Source organism: Oncorhynchus clarkii, chromosome 23 (genome assembly GCF_045791955.1).
Source record: "Oncorhynchus clarkii lewisi isolate Uvic-CL-2024 chromosome 23, UVic_Ocla_1.0, whole genome shotgun sequence".
Lineage (NCBI taxonomy): Eukaryota > Metazoa > Chordata > Actinopteri > Salmoniformes > Salmonidae > Oncorhynchus > Oncorhynchus clarkii.
Genome location: NC_092169.1, coordinates 2179124 through 2197351, shown reverse-complemented (window position 1 = coordinate 2197351; position 18228 = coordinate 2179124). Strand labels below are relative to the sequence as shown.

Genomic DNA, 18228 nt, shown 5'->3' with positions numbered 1-18228 from the left:
GGAAGTGATAAGGTCCAGGTGTGCCTGATGACGAGGCACAGGTGTGCGTAATGAAGGGTTGCCAGGACCAGTGGTTAGTAAACCAGTGACGTCGAACGCCGGAGGGGAGGAGCAGACGTGACAAGTCTGAGAGAAAATGTTGCCATTTTAAAGCTAATTTCCTACAATTCTACACATTTTGCCATGGGGCAGGCAGAAAAATTTCCTGTTTTATAGCTCCTCTCATGCTATTCTTCACATTTTCCTATGAGGATGAGAGAAAAGGTTGCAGTTTTAATACTTATTTCCAACTACTCTACACATTTTGCCATGAGACTGAGAGGAAACGATGCAGCTTTTAAGTAACTGTCCAGTGAAAATCTAAATTTTAAATGTTCGTCTTCTGGTAACTCATACACAAATACTCGCATTTGTGGCCAAAGCGTAAATTGGAGAGAAAAACACTTCTTCCTCTATGAGGAAATAGCAAGCATTGTTTAAATGGTCTGTTTGAGATATAAGTGTGAGATGCGGTTTTTAATGTCATCCTCCTGAGGAGGATGAGCTGGCCAATCAATGTTCTACTCGCATTCATAATTTTTATGACCGTTATACACCCACACCATTCTGTTGTTGGGGTAACGCCCACACCATTCCAACACAGAAAATCTGCTTTTAAACATACTTAATTCAAAACATTTGGAAGGAAAACTATTTCACTCATATTGTAACTAATTATAGGGCATATTTCACAGAAATCTGGAAACACTGGACAGTTACTTCAAAGGTCAAGTTTGGGCAAAATGCAAAAAAATTGCTTTAAACTTTAGAACCGATCAATGCACCATCCTACCGGGTAATGTAACGCTTAAAAACTGACTGGATTAATAAGATATTTAGCTACAGAAGTGCCATTTCTTTTATTTATTTACATTTTGGGGGGTTCTAACCACCAACCCCCTCTTTGGAGGATAAAAATAAACTATATGTCACTTTTTTTACTTTTTTACAGTAGTTACATAGCAAGAATAAATTAATTTTACATTTTATATACAGTACGAGTCAAAGGTGTGGACACACCTACTCATTCAAGGGTTTTTCTTAATTTTGACTATTTTCTACATTGTAGAATAATAGTGAAGACATAAAAACTATAAAATAACACATATGGAATCATGTAGTAACCAAAAAGTGCTAAACAAATATATTTTAGATTTTAGATTCTTGAAAGTAGCCACCCTTTGCACACTCTTGGCATTCTCTCAACCAGCTTCATGAGGAATGCTTTTCCAACAGTCTTGAAGGAGTTCCCACATATGCTCAGCACTTGTTGGCTGCTTTTCCTTCACTCTGCAGTCCAGATACAAAACCATCTCAGTTGGGTTGAGGTCAGGTGATTGTGGAAGCCAGGTCATCTGATGCAGCACTCCATCACTCTCCTTCTTGGTCAAATAGCCCTAACACAGCCTGGAGGTGAGTTGAGTCGTTGTCCTGTTGAAAAGCAAATGATACTCCCACTAAGTGCAAACCAGATGGGATGGCATATCGCTGTAGAATGCTGTGGTAGCCATGCTGGTTAAGTGTGCCTTGAGTTCTAAAAATATCACTGACAGTGTCACCAGGAAAGCACCCTCACACCATCACACCTCCTCCTCCATGCTTCACAGTGGGAACCACACATGCAGAGATTCACCTACTCTGCTTCTCACAAAGACAAGTCAGTTGGAACCAAAAATCTAAAATTTAGACTCATCAGACCAAAGGACAGATTTCCACCGGTCTAATGTCCATTGCTAGTGTTTCTTGGCCCAAGCAACTCTTCTTCTTAATGGTCTTTTAGTGGTGGTTTCTTTGCAGCAATACGACCATGGAGGCCTGATTCACGCAGTCTCCTCTGAACAGTTGATGTTGAGATTTGTTACTTGAACTCTGTGAAGCATTTATTTGAGCTGCAATTTCTGAGGATTGTAACTCTAATGATCTTATCCTCTGCAGCAGAGGTAACTCTGTGGCGGTCCTCACCGAGAGCCAGTTTCATCATAGCGCTTGATGGTTTTTGCAACTGCACTTGAAGAAACTTCAAGTTCTTGAAATGTTCCGGATTGACTGACCTTCACGTCTTAAAGTAATGATGGACTGTCATTTCTCTTTGCTTATTTGAGCTGTTCTTGCCATAATATGGACTTGGTCTTACCCAAATAGGTCTATCTTCTGTATACCACCTCTACCTTGTCACAACACATCTGATTGGCTTAAACGGATTAAGCAGGAAAGAAATCCCACAAATTAACTTTTAACAAGGCACACTTGTTAATTGAAATGCATTCCAGGTGACTACCTCATGAAGCTGGTTGAAAGAATGCCAACTGTGTGCAAAGCTGTCATCAAAGCAAAGGATGGCTATTTTGAAGAATCTACAATATAATGTTTAATACTTTTTTGGTTACTACATGAGGGGCTCTCTACTTTCGTAGTTTTGATGTCTTCACTATTATTCTACAATGTAGAAAATAGTAAAAACAAAGAAAACCCTTGAATGAGTAGGTGTGTTCAAACTTTTGACTGGTACTGCACATATCACATATATAACTTATAATAAATATTTATTTATAAAAATTTTAAAAAATCAACAGTCGACCTGTTCTGAATATTGGGGAGGAGACATATCCCCCCACCCCGGTGGCAATTTCGCCTATGCCGGAGATGGTATTGGTTTATGCTGCTCTGGCTGGACAAGAAAATACATCGCAGCATATTAGCTTGATTTGAACCTCCCCCTGCTACAGCCGGCAAGCAGCAAAAACTGCAGAGACCAGCCTATCAATGGGACAGGGACGCCGTCAGTGAGTGAGGACTTCATTGTTTGCCCGGAGGAGCTGCGTGCGGGAAAACTGATTCTTTAATCTGGTTTATCCATAAGGTCTCTACGTGTGATTTTTGCTTATTCATCCTGAAACTTTCACTTATGATTGGCGATTATGGGGCCAACGTGTGGTTTCTCTCTGGGAAACATCGTTCTGGTCCTCCTGCTGTTGTGTGAAGGTAAGGGTCAACCTCAATTAGCCTCTATCGCATTTCATGGTTTTCTGGAAATAAAAGTTGAAATCTAAATAACCATATCTGAATGATATATCTGAAACATAGCCTAGTTTGCATGTAGCAACATGTAGTTTACACCTTTGTTATTACTAAAATGAGTTTCACTTTACAGAATAGGTGGATTTATTGGTTTTCCAGATGAAATCAAATGGAAATGTACGTAGTCAACCGAAACGTTATTGTCGCGGTGTATTCTATGAATAACCGTGCGTAAACGTGCGTAAACGCGTTTTGAGGCTGAAAGTTTAACTATAGGGACGCAAACAAACCTGTTCTAGGTGGGGTGTAGCCTATCATTGTTTGTCCTCTCCTCAGCATCAATCTCATGGCATCTTTTTGAGTTAATGGTCCAGATGATATTTGTCCTACTGAAATGTATGTGACGAATGGCAATTCGACTAAATGTGCACAAAATTCAAATCTCTTTCTGCTAATTCAAATACAGGACGCTAGTTCCTAAAACATTACAAAGTTGTGAGGTCCTATGACTTAATACTCAAAGCAAATTCAGATAGCATATTTATGGACTAAAACGAATATTCAATTTGGTTAGTTTGGGGATTTGAATGGAATTCAGTCAGTAAGTAGCCTATTTATAACAGTAAATTGTTATAAGATGCTATAGAAATGCTGCTGGCATACAGTATACATGCATTGTCCTTTAGATCGTGATATGCATGGCATGGTACATGGTCTCTGTGAGTATAATGCATACAGCTATATATCATAATAGTATAATCCCATTCACAATCCCATTGCCCAACTGTACTAACACTCTCCCCAACCAGACTATATTTATAGTCTATGGCTCAAGGTTTTGTAAATCGCAGTGTGTGGCCAGGTCTCTAAACGGAATGGTAGTTCAAAGGAAGACCATTGTGTAAAAGTAGGCCTTTTGATTGAATGAAAAATCTATTTCTAATAATTTAGAGCACATAAAATGGAAGGGGGCGGTGGGATATCAGCAATATGAGACAGAATAACCAGTTTTAGCTCTATTTAATTTACTTTTGAGAGAAATTAATACACGTGCTACGATATCTCCCTTTGGAGAGTTGAGTACGATAATTAATTAAATACTTTAATTAAGTTGTCATAGTTGTGTAAATGTTGTTTGGTTATTTTTTCATGGTGGCAGCAGTAGGCATCTAGTAACGCTCTTTACGTAATTTACCACTCTGCCTTTATGTTGTTTTCAGTCCGCAGGGGATATCTTTGAAGTAAACTCGCAATAAGCCACGCCCAAATGGTTTTGAGGGCCTGGAGTAACGATAAGTGGCGTATATGACCGATTGGAGTGTCATAAAATGTGCAGATTGTAACAGAAATGGCCCTATAGACTCCATTGTTTTGAACCAACGTCCCCACGTTTTTTAGGCCAATGAAATGATGTGTTGTTTATCAAGTTGAGTAGGCCTAACCTAGATTTCGAGAGTCATTTATCAGTTATTTTGTAGGCCCTAGTCCTAATTACAGAGGAGCTGAAAACACCATCCAATGCTACGCGCGCATTGGTTGGATTCTAGACATTGCCAGGCTGTCAGAACAAAGACCGGTGCCGGTCTGAAGGCAGGTGTGCGGCAAGTGCTCCCGTCTCTGGGTAAACAGTACATGTTTGTTTTCCGAATAGAGAATATAGCCAGTTAAACAACTGAATCCCACCATTCTAATAGCAAATTATGCCTAAAACCCAAACTGAAGACAGGGCAGCAAAATATATTTTTTCATGATGGGGTTTTTCTTTAAAATGTATGGTTGGTCAATGGCTAGGATATGCCTCTCTCTGGTGGTCACAACAATAAGGTGAGGTGAGGCCCTTAAGAGAGCATGACTGTAACTTGGCAAACAGTGGAGAGATGGAACTACAATGTCTTTTGACTGAGTTTGACTGTATTTATTTGTAATGTAACCTGAAATAGGCCTTTATCCAACTTGTAAATTAGATGACATTTTATACAGGTAGAAAGTTATCTTTCAAATGCAGATAGCAACTATTTCAGATCATAATGAAATAAAGAAAATTCAACAATTAACTAGCCACAGCAATAACAATAGCTTTAATTGAAAATTAATATATTTATATAACTTCTTTTGATCAATGCATCTGTACAGGGACTCTGCTTTAAAGGTGCAAAATGTAGAAATCGCTCTGCCATTTCCTGTTAGCTACATTTCTAATAGTTTGCCTAATTTTAGATTGTGACAAAACAAGCAATGTTATAGAAAATCATTGTACCTTCGAAACCACTGTGAAATATATTTTCAATAACCAAAAATATTGTATTTTCAGCTGTTTGAAGCTGTTGTACAAAATCGAAAATAAAAGACGAAAAAACTCAACTTAGGAACAGGAAGCAGAGAAATAGTGGACATAGAATCGACCTAACGCTTCTTAGACATTCTTCCAATGAGAATGACAGAGCTATAACTCACATTTCTATGTGAATTTGGTCAGGTCACCCAAAAAGTTACATATTGCAGCTTTAAATCTCGAGCCATTGTAGAGTTTAATAGTTTGACATTAAACAGTTGTTCTTATTTTTGTAATGATACCCTGGACAATATGTCCGCCCCAAGTAACCAATTACTGCTAATCTACATGCATGTTTTCAGCTTATTAAATCAAAGAAAGGAAACTGGCGATCAGTGCTGCTGTAATGGCTATCAGTGTGTTGAAATGATGGCTGGTTGGAGAGTTTGTGCACACACGTACACAGGAGGTGTGCAGGAGAAGCCTGTTCGAAATAATTTTTTTAACACAAGTTACGTGGTTTGAAGAAGGTTAAAATTAGTATTTCTATTCAGTCACTGGCAGAAAAAAAAACATTTCTCTCTTTGTTCATATGTATATTTCCATGTGCGTTAGGAAAGCAGTCGATGTACAGGTTGCCGAAAGATCAACACTATTTGATTTATCAGGCAGCCCAGTTCTGACATGGTTGTGGTCATATAATATATAATTCAGATCAACTGACTCATTTCCATGTGTCACGATCTTGGAAATGAGCGGACCAAAGCGCAGCGTGAGTATAGTTCAACATATTTAAGTGAAACTAACAAACAAAATAACAAAACTTACAAAGACCGTGAGGACGTAGTGCCCAAACACGCTAACAAACAATCAACATCCCACAAAACCCAGGTGGGGAAATAGCTACCTAAATATGATCCTCAATCAGAGGCAACGATAAACAGCTGCCTCTAATTGGGAACCATATTAGCACCAACATAGAAATAGATATACTAGATCACCCCCTAGTCACGCCCTGACCAACTACACCATAGAGAACCAAGGGCTCTCTATGGTCAGGGCGTGACACCATGTTTGCTAGCATTACTGTGTTCTCTCTCTTGTGTACAAAACCTGCAAAACCGCAAAACCTGAAACCAAATGGGGAGGGTAAGGGGGGGGGGGGGGTGATTAGTGTCGGTGGTGGCTGCAGTGCAGGTTGTAGCCCCCCACCCAGACCCCGGATCCGTCCATCGCGCCGGGCTGAACGCCGTGCCTGGACTGGGCATCAGCGCAGAGGAAGGCTCCAGCCATTGAGCGGGACTGGACGCCGTGCCTGGACATCGGCGCAGAGGAAGGCTCCCACCATGGAGCGGGACTGGACGCCGTGCCTGGACTGGCCACCGGCGCAGAGGAAGGCTCCCTCCCTGGAGCTGGACTGGACGCCGTGCCTGGACTGGCCACCGGCGCAGAGGAAGGCTCCCTCCCTGGAGCTGGACTGGACGCCGTGCCTGGACTGGGCACCGGCGCAGAGGAAGGCTCCAGCCATGGAGCGGGACTGGACGCCGTGCCTGGACTGGCCACCGTCGCAGAGGAAGGCTCCCTCCCTGGAGCGGGACTGGACGCCATGCCTGGAATGGGCATCGGCGCAGAGGAAGGCTCCCACCATGGAGCGGGACTGGACGCTGTTCCTGGACTGGGCACCGGCGCAGAGGAGGGCTCCTTCCCTGGAGCTGGACTGGACGCCGTGCCTGGACTGGGCACAGGCGCAGAGGAAGACTCCAGCCATGGAGCGGGACTGGACGCCGTGCCTGGACTGGCCACCGGCGCAGAGGAAGGCTCCTTCCCTGGAGCGGGACTGGACGTCGTGCCTGGACTGGGCACCGGCGCAGAGGAAGACTCCAGCCATGGAGCGGGACTGGACGCCGTGCCTGGACTGGCCACCGGCGCAGAGGAAGGCTCCTTCCCTGGAGCGGGACTGGACGTCGTGCCTGGACTTGCCACCGGTGCAGAGGAAGGCTCCTGCTCTGGAGCTGGACCGTGAACCGTCGCCGGAGGCTCCGGACCGTGAACCGTCGCCGGAAGCTCCGGACCGTGATCCGTCGCCGGAAGCTCCGGACCGTGATCCGTCGCCGGAAGCTCCGGACCGTGATCCGTCGCCGGAAGCTCCGGACCGTGATCCGTCGCCGGAAGCTCCGGACCGTGATCCGTCGCCGGAAGCTCCGGACCGTGATCCGTCGCCGGAAGCTCCGGACCGTGATCCGTCGCCGGAAGCTCCGGCCCGTGATCCGTCGCCGGAAGCTCCGGACCGTGAACCGTCGCCGGAAGCTCCGGACTGTGGATGCGTACTGGAGGACTAGTGTGTGGAGCCGGTACAGGTGGCACCGAACTGGTTACACGCACTTCAGGGCGAGTGCGAGGAGCAGGCACAGGACGTACCGGACTGGGGAGGAGCACTGGAGGCCTGATGCGTGGGGCCGGCACAGGTTGCACCGGACTGGTGACACGCTCTTCAGGGCGAGTGCGGAGAGCTGGCACAGGACGTATCGGACTGGGGAGGCGCACTGGAGACCTTGTGCGTGGAGCCGGCACAGGTGGCACCGGACTGGTGACACGCACTTCAGGGCTAGTGCGGGAAGCTGGCACAGGACGTACCGGACTGGAAAGGCACACTGGAGACCAGATGTGTGAAACTGGTGCAAATGGCACTGGACTGGTGTCATGCTCTTCAGCACTCCTGTGCTGCAGCATTCTCATCGCTACCACCTCTCTCCAGAATCTTTCATCAAATTCCTCCTCCGACTCCCAAACAGGCTCTGGCACTCTCCGCTGCTTGACCGCCAGCTCCATGTGCCCCCCCAAAAATCTTGGGGTTTCTGTGGCCGTGGTCCCCAGCATCTTCGCTGTCCTTCCATGCTCCTTGGCGACTCCCACCAAGGAAGGGTCTCGTGTCCTCTCAAGTACCTAATTTTCACACTGCTTGGTCCTTTGTTGGTGGGATATTCTGTCACGGTCTTTGAAATGAGCGGACCAAGGTGCAGCGTGAGTATAGTTCCACATATTTATTTAAGTGAAACTAACAAACAAAATAACAACACTTACAAAGCCCGTGAGGACGTAGCGCCCAAACACACTAACAAACTATCAATATCCCACAAAACCCATGTGGGGAAATAGCTACCTAAATATGACCCCCAATCAGAGGCAACGATAAACAGCTGCCTATTATTGGGAACCATATTAGCACCAACATAGAAATAGATATACTAGATCACCCCCTAGTCACGCCCTGACCAACTACACCATAGAGAACCAAGGGCTCTCTATGGTCAGGGCGTGACACCATGTTTGCTAGCATTACTGTGTTCTCTCTCTTGTGTACACTTAGCTACCAGAAAGCCTATTAAATGTGTTATTCTTCTCAATTAAAAAATGTACTGTATTTCCTGAACAAACAGCTCCTATACTATGGGAAATATGATATGCCCAGATGTTCAAATGTTTTCAAGTTCAAGTTACCAAGATCAGCAAAATTGAGAATGTTGGAGCTTCATCTTTAATGAAAGCCAGGAAGTGTAAAGTGATCTGGAGAATTGCCAAACCCTTTCCATATCGTCCCGAGACCCAGATATACATTTTTGTCCTCTCTAGTGGTCCATATCTCTGAGGCCATGCAAGCCAGTGTATTACATCCTGTTGTCCCTTTGAGAGGACATTCTGGGCTTTTCAATGATATCACATGTGGGGGTGTGACCTTGACAACTATATCTTCCTGGTTATTAAAAAAATTGATGCAAATTTTAGGGTAATTTGAAAAGAAGTGTGCGTAATTGTTAATTATAATTTTTGTGAGTTTAATATTCATATGGTTTCTAGTAAGTGAATAATCTTTTTTTTTTTTTTTACATTAAATAAGAACTTATCAAGAAATGTCTTACTGTACTCATTGACTGTAATGTAATTGTTTTCCTATTAACGTCCGAATGACCACTACAGGGGACAATTTTGCACTTACAATAAAAGATCAACATGTATTTTTAATATTTTTTTTATAACATGTTTTACTTTCACCTCAAACAATTATGTAAAGTGTCTCAGGAGGATAATTTGACAACAATTCTCTGGGAACTGAAGGTAGCCTGTTATGACCAAAGGGTGGGTGGGTGGGTGGGTCGGTCTCTCGCTCTCTCTCTCTCTCTCTCTCTCTCTCTCTCTCTCTCTCTATATATATATATATATATATATATAAAAACATATATATAAATATATATATATATATATTTACACATGTTTTGGGGAAAGGTGGATTGGGGGCAATTGTGCAGTATTTAGAAATCAGAATAAGAGTCTGGTAGCAGCGGTTGTGATGTGTGTGTAGCATGAATGTATGCAGTGCCTTCAGAACATTTTCACACCCTTTGACTTTTGCCACATATTGTTATGTTACAGCCTGAATTTAAAATGGATCACATTTATATGTGTTTGTCTCTGGCCTACACACAATACCCCATAATGTCAAAGTGGAATTATGTTCTTCAACATTTCTACAAATTAATTAAAAGTCAATAAGTAGTTGAGTCAATAAGTATTTGTTATGGCAAAGTTGCTTAACAACTGACACTGTTGGTATCAGACCTCATAACATTTTTGTCATTTACAGATGCTCTTATACAGAGTGGCTTACAGTAGTGAGTGCATACATTTTAATATTGTGTTTGTACTAGTTGCCCATGGGATTCAAACCCACAACACTAGCATTGCAAGTGCCATGCTCTACCAACTGAGCCACACAGGACAACAGGCACCGTTTTGAGTAGATGTCCTGGATGGCTGGGAGCACGGTTCCAGTGATGTACTGGGCCATCTTCACCACCCGCTGGAGGGTCTTGCGTTTGTGGACAGTGCAATTCCCATACCAGGCCATGATGCAACCAGTCAGGACGCTCTCGATGGTGCAGCGGTAGTATTTGGAGAGGACCCGGGGTGGCATGCCGAATTTCTTCAGCCGCCTTAGATAGTAGAGACACTGTTGCGCCCTCATGAAAAGAGTGGTGGTGTTGTTGGTCCATGTCAAGTCCTCAGTGATGTGGACCCGAGGAACTTAAACTGCAGACTCTCTCAACTGAAGTCCCATTGATGTGGATCGAGGCATGTTCCCTTCGTCTGCTTCCTGAAGTCACCAATCAAATCATTTGTTTTGCTGACGTTGCGGGAGAGGTTGTTGCTCCAACTTGATGATGGAGCTGGTGTAGTGCAGAGCCACGCTGTCGTGGGTGAACAGGGAGTACATCAGAGCGCTGAGGACATACCCCTGGGGGGGCCCTGTGTTAAGAGCCAGTGTGGAGTAGGTTTTGTTGCCAATCCTCACAGCCTGTGGTCTGACCATCCGGAAGTCCAGGATCCAGTCACATGTGAGCACATGTGAAAGCACTACATGAACACAACAGCAGCATGGACAACTAAGGTAGAAAAGCATCGATCTGTGGATCTGCTGTTCTGAAGGTATTACCCTATTTGTCGCCCTGGGATGACCTCTGACCCTTGTAACCCTAACCCAAGTGGTAGTGATCAGCCCCCTCCACCTCCCACAGGACATTTTGTTAGCAGCTGGTTAACCAGCCTCTCCTCCTTGCATTAGCGCCAGTATTGTCATCAGCATCCACCACTTTTGAGAAGGACCAGACCAATAAATCTAATTTGATACATGACACTATTTGATTTAGGCCCTTATTACATTATATGATTTAGTTAAGCTTGTGTCTTGGGTTCCTTATGCAGACATAAATGTTTTAAATGTTTCACTCTTGCTGTTTTCTTTTAGTATAATTGGAAAACATGAAGTTATTTGCTGGAGTGTTACCCCATTTCTTTCTTTTTATTCCAGTCATAGCTTGGTTTGTGTGTATTTTTCTTTGGTGAAAATCTACAGTACTGTACGTACACTAGGAGAAAAACACAAAACGTTCAATGTCAGTTCGCCACATCAACAAACGAGTTTGAGACGAAAGCTCAGCTGTGCTCTACTCTTGGGTCAGTAACGACTTTGCCCATAGGCAGTAGGTCGCATGTGTCATAGGAGTTGATACACTGTCCTCAATCTCAGTGTTAACACTGTTATTTCATCACATTTGCACATGGCGGCAACACACAATTTAGAGATGACCTAAATGTGATGTTCTATTGACATTTTTGGTTTGGCCATAGGAATTGTTTATAAGCATACATCATTTTTAAGGGGTGGCGGTGTTTTTCCGAATTCTCTGGAAGTCTCTTCCCGATAGCAGAAAATCTGAAGCTTTTGCACATGTGCAGGATTTTCTACTTTAAGCACAGTCTCCGCTCTACTTGTTCGGCTGCCCAGAGAACAGGCTACTCCGGCGACTTTCAATGATGAATGGAGAATGGCGCTTGTTTCAAAAATGGTATTACTTTCGGAACCGCAGCCTTTGTTTTTCTATAGACTCCAGCTTTAAGATGTGATCATCCTCATCATATTTACTGTATTAATATTGTGTAAGTGAACTGTTTCTGTCATGGGTAAAGTCATACAATTGGTCACCCAAAAAACACCATAATGATTTAAATGTGCTTCTCTCTCGAAGACAGAGGTACTCATTGGATTATACTTAATTGGTTTATTGCCATATGTCTACATTATGAGAGACCAAGCCCAGTGTCTATGTATGTTTAAGGTAGTCTACTGCTACAACTACCTTTCCCTGCTCTGGCACTGTCCCTGATCCTTCAGAGAGTTACGGGTCACATTTCCAACCCATTGCACGGGCACAATCTAATTTGCTTTGGTGGAAGGACAAGAAGACATTGATTGAAATTGTGTCCTCGGGGCATTTAGTGCTCTTTTTTTCACATGGGTCTTGACAAGTTATTTTCCTCTGGTCGGTGATGCGTGCTGTGTTTAACCAATCATTTACAATAATGAACACCGCAAAGACTAAAGCTGGGTTCGTGTTAAGCCTCTTTCTCACCATCTCTTTGACAAGCCAGGGTAGAGATGGGTGTAGGAGTGGCTCAGCGCTGCGACGTCTTTGGCAGTGGCATTTTGACCCTTTGGACTAATAAGATTTTGTATTTGTTTGATGAAATTATGGATCCTCTCTTTATGTTCAAGGGAATTATGATTACATACATGACATAAAATAGATAGCATGCCAACTCTATTGAATATGCAAGGCAAGCCTGCATGTAAGGCATTTTTTAAACAATAGTATGGAACACATTGACATAGATTTTGACATGTAAATATTTAGCAATATAATTGCCCCATAGAATTTCAACTGACTGTTATTTTAAAATACAACATACCACTCAATATGACATATTAACAGGTATTTAATAGCCTGGTTGTCAAAATCAGTGACCCATCGATAAGGAAGTTGCTGTTGCTGTGACCAAGCAAGCATGAATCTTGAGAGGTGGTAAATTGTGAGAAAATGCCAAGCGGAGGCAGAGCAGTCATTGCTTATGATGTTGACACAGACAATGTGGAGGCTACTAATACAGGTATCAATAAAAAAATCAATAAAACAATCAATAATCAATAAAAACATTTCTATTTGTATTTATTTTAGTCATTCAGCAGACACTCTTATCCAGAACGACTTACGTGAGTGAATACATTTTCATACTTTTTTCGTACTCAAGTCAATAAAATGTATTTATAAAGCCCTATTTTACGTCAGCTGTTGTCACAAAGTGCTTATACAGTAACCCGGCCTAGACCCCAAAGAACAAGCAGAAGCAGAGGCACATTGGCCTGGAAAAACTCCACAGAAGGAACAAACCTGGAGGTTACTGTAACATAAGGTTATTATATGTAAAAACAGCATAACAGTAGATTTTTGAAACTGGCTTTTCAACAGCCACGGTGGTGATACTGCATCTGGACATTTCACGTAAGTGGCCTGATGATAATGAAGACATCACAATAGATGATCTGCTGCATGATGTGTCCTCTGTTTACCTTCTAATGTCCTAGTCATTCCCAGAGGAATCCTTCAACTGAATTTGTAGTTGCAGCGAGGCTAGCTAATCCCTAAGGAGACGTTATATTAGATTTGTTGATGACTTATGAACATGGAACATTGCATTTCGGTTCTTGTAATCTTTGAGGCTAATTGGGCTACTAATTGGTTATTATATTACAAGTTAATCTACCTGCATGTAGTTTATCTATGTGCGTCAAGCAAAGAAATTGGCTAAAATAGTCAAATATCCCCTTACCCCTTACTAACTCAATTTCTTATTAAATTGCAAAGCCATCACAGAGAGAGGCCACAGAAAGCAGTTCCAGAACACAATGGCATTTTTGCATATTTGGTCTACAGAAATCATGTATCTGTGCTTACTGGACACACTGCCTCATGATGTGGTTATACTGCTTGTAATGGATGAATATTAATTAGCTCCATGGACAAAACAAATTCGGTCTCAAATTCAATCCAATATGCAGTAACTTGAACCCAAAACACTCATGGAACCAAAAACATCACTGTGTCTGTGTCATGCTCGTTCGCATGTGTATGAAATGATCACGTTACATTGTTATGGTTCTTGAATCGTTTCTCAGTTTTAGGTAGGCCTATCCTTATCACTAGTATGTTGCTTCATAGTGAGATTTAGCTTATCAGTGTTTTTTTAATGTTCAGTGGCATTGCTGTCTCAAATCATATAAAGTAAAATATTATCATTGTTCATTACTTTTGAATTACACTCAAACATTTTTGGGGACCCAAAAAGAAGTACTGTACTTCATCTGAAATTAAAACTGTTTTGATGAATGGTTATTTCCGCACACAACAAGCTGGACTCCACAGTATGATGAAACAATTCTATATATTGACAATGCAAACCAAAAACATTCTAATCAATTATAACATTAATCAATTAAGTAATTGCATGATTATTTTTTTTTGCCTTTTACTTAATTGGATCTTGCATAGTCCTTAGTAATTATTCTCATTACTGTTTTATATTTGGAAACAGAGTGATCACGACAGCTTTCAGAGTCTTTATGACAGATTCATTTGAACTTTGAATTTGATTTATATTCTATCATTGTTGATTTCTATGCTTACTCTGCATGGAATGATGGGTTATACACAAGCAGATCTGTGAGCATGATGAGTATGATCCATATGACTCTATTATAACAGACTTTCAGATTCCACAGTTGTAGTTTTGGTTTGAACAAAAATATACAGTGTATTGTATATAGTATGAGGCAAAGAGCCCTATTTTATGTCGTTGGAAATGGGTTGATTATGTTTCCACTTGCAACTACATGTATTCAATGCTTGTGTATTCCTATTGGTTGGTTGAATTTACATATGTTATGCCATCGGTGATGCTTGCAGATAGGGGGAGATCGCAAACGTCCATTTTTGCCAGTCTGATATTTCTATGCAAGCGGTAGGTCACGTTCTGAAATACTATTTTCTACTTTCATATTTACAATGTGTTCAGTATGAGTTCAGTATGTATATTTGATGTGTATATATATAGTAGGCTATGTGTACCTGTTAGCTTTGGGACACAACATCGATTCGGGAGTCTGTGTATTGGAGTTGTGCATCGTTCTGGTGGGTTGTGATAGAAAAAAAAACTATAACACCTCAAAAAAGGTTTCCCGTCATATGTATAATCTCTAGGAACTGTACTTACCAGACATAATGTGAAATGTGTCCCTCGCTATCAAATTATCATCTGAATCCAACTTTTGTCCACATCGCACCATATTCCTACTGTGTAAGTGCGTTAAGAACAAATTCTTATTTGCAATGACTGCCTACCCCAGCCAAACTTGGACAACGCAGGGCCAATTGTGCGCTGCCCTATGGTACTTCCAATCACAGCCAGATGTGATACAGCCTGGATTTGAACCAGGTACTGCCTACCCCAGCCAAACTTGGACAACGCAGGGCCAATTGTGTGAAACCTCTTGTACTGAGATGCAGTGCCTTAGACCGCTGCGCCACTCAGGAGCCCACTGCCTAACTTGGTTAGTTATTTCCATTCTAACAGGCTAATGATGAATCCACAACCATCAACATACTGTTGTCCTGTACATCTAATGTGCTTCCTTCTGTCAATCGTTAGGTACATACAGTATATTTATTGTATTTTGTACTATTTTTGTCAGTGTTATGTTTGACTACAAAATGCTCAGTCTGATAATTGTATGCAAACGACAAATCACGAATCTACAGCCATCAATGTACTGTTTTTATTTTATTAGGCACGTCCGTTAAGAACAAATTCTTATTTACCCCGGCCAAACCCTAAACCGGACAACACTGGGCCAATTATGCGCCGCCCTACGGGACTCCCAATCATGGCTGGTTGGGATACAGCCTGGAGGCGAATCAGGGTCTGTAGTGATGCTTCTAGCACTGAGATGCAGTGCCTTAGACCGCTGTGCCACTTGTCCTGTACCTCTAATGTGCTTTCTTGTGTCTGTCGTCAGAATAAACAACAATCAACTGGGATCGCTGGCTGGGCATTCCTTTCTTTAAAAACACAACATAAGATAGTTACAAAGTACGATCACATCTGTTACACTGGTGCCGAGATCTGTCTTCTTGTCTTCGTGGGACATCTGTTACACATGCAATGCTAAGCTTTTCTGTAGCTCATTAGTTAAAGCAATGAGCATTTTGATTAGTATTGCTATTGATTGGCCCGCTGCCAGATGCTTGACTTTCCAATGGGTCATTTCTCGGGTACAGATTTATGAATTAATGTTGACCTTGATAGAAAGGGCACAGGCTTTTCTCTTGTCACAGTCATACAACAAACGTATTGCCCAGACTCAAGACCCCTGCTAGACCCACATATCTTCAGACCTGGATTCAAATAGTATTTTAAATCTTTCAAATACTTTAGCTGTTTAAACTGCCAACCCCTCCAATCTGGAATTCCAGGCAGGCTCAAGCAAATGCTTAAAATACTGTTTGAACCCTGGTCTGCTTCTATTGCAGAGACTATCCCCAAGGTCAGATCTCATCATCTGCACAGAATTTGTGGAGAATTTTCAACGTGGAGCTATGGGTGGTAGATAGATGCCCCCCCCCCCCCAAGCCTCTCTGTGCTTGCCTCCTGTTCAGTTTTGACCTCACTCCTCAGGCAGATTAGTAAACAGAGAACTGTTGGGGCTGGGGCTCTTTCTCTAGTTTAGCAAATGAGCTCATAGATGGTAAATCTCTCTGGCGATGTGCGTCGTTAGATAATTGAGTTTCTGTCTTTGTCCTGGACGTCCCCAGTCTGTCTGTATGTCAGACTGGTCCAATCCTAAGCATCTTTCTTATCTGTCACTGGTGATCTGAGCATGCAGACATGTTTACAGTTTTTTGTTTATGTCCTGCAATGGATTATTGTCTTTGTCTAGACTTTGATTAAAGGAGGAGACAAGAGAACCAATTAATTCATACCCATAGCATGTCCTGGTTATGAAGTCAATATAAAGAAAAAGTTTACCATAATGATAGTGCAATTGTAGTGTTCTTAAAAACCTTTAATTAAGGAATGGATGAAAATGAGAGAAGAAAAAAACAATTCTGAGGAATTTCTAATTGATAATGCATAATGCTTTACATTTATGGTGTGTTTTATATGGTGTTTAGTTCTGTGCATTTACATGGGGTAACTCACCCCATCCTACACAAATGTATAGCACCCACCAGATTCTGGGGGTTATGAGACCAAAGTGTTGTTTTCTAAAAGTCAGACCTTCTGGCCGTAAGTCCTAGCTATGCCTTTGAGCTGGAATCAATATGTCCCTATTGCATCTCTGCGTTTGCAGTCATAATCCTTGTTGTGGTTATGAGAGGTCAACGCAGTGAGCACATCTGCTGGAGTGACTGTGGCTAACATTGAATTTCTCTGGGTTTTTGATCATCACAGTGTAGCATTTAGGGGTCCCGAGTCACTCCAGTAGAAAACTGTCATGGTATCACTGAACAAAGAAACCTATTTGCTCCGAAGTGTGCTTGATGCATTCAATTAATTAGCTTTGATATAAACGGCTTACTTTTCTGTTGGCCTCCATCCTGGAAATAAATCGAATTTTGACTGATATAAACCAATTGAGTAGCCAGCATATGGTTCACCCACCATGGCCAGTCTCGGGCCACAGTCAGCCCTCACTACTGAATTCTGGTTTCACGATGATGTTGTTCCTTTGTGTAAACATCGCTCAAGGATTAAGGATCAGAATTTTTTTTAAGGATGTTCTAACACTTTATTTTGCAGTGTTACCTACACCGTTATCATGTTCCTTATTGCCTTGGATTTCAGGGCAGGGTAAGTTGTTGGATCTGAAAAAGGGAAATTTCTCCCTCTGGTGGTCATTGGATAATGCTTGGATTTGGATGCTGGATGCTTGCAGGATGACACGTCACATTTATGTTGCTTTGCAAAAACTGGAACCTCTTCACTTTCTTAATCCATGACCGAATTCATGTCCAAATTCATGTCCAAATATTGTGGGTTCTACCTTTTTCAAGCACATCAAATGCTATGACTGGCTTTTATTTGAATTGATCTTTGTGTTGGATAACGTTCCCCACTAAAATTTGAGATGTGGAGTGAAACCTAGCCCTATAGCAGAATTGTATGAAGGGATATCCAGGCCAATATTCAAATGCAATATGAAAATGTTTTTGGGCAGAATTTGGCCAGGATTTTTCAGACAAGTGGACCACTTAGCACTGCTGTTTGTTTTTGTTTCAGCAAGACTTTTAATAAAGAGGGTTGTAGCTTGGCTGACTGTATCTCCATCCTTCAGGAAGACTGGCAACATTTTATCTATCAATCTGACCTCCTGTCATCCAAACATAGTGAAATTAAATTAATGTCTGAAACCAGAACCAATGCCTCAACTGCACCAACAGAAATAGAAAAAT

At 42.1% G+C, this 18228-nt stretch overlaps 1 protein-coding gene across 1 annotated transcript in view; it reads left to right on the top strand.

The window, feature by feature from the left end:
- Nucleotides 1-2933: 2933 nt before the first annotated feature.
- Nucleotides 2934-18228, top strand: part of LOC139381357 (proto-oncogene tyrosine-protein kinase receptor Ret-like) — a 30565-nt gene continuing 15270 nt past the window's right edge. Inside the window, exon 1 of the mRNA XM_071124823.1 lies at nucleotides 2934-3021. Within this exon, the coding sequence (XP_070980924.1) occupies nucleotides 2958-3021 (64 nt within the window). The 5' untranslated portion in view covers nucleotides 2934-2957. The remainder of the gene's footprint in view (nucleotides 3022-18228) is intronic.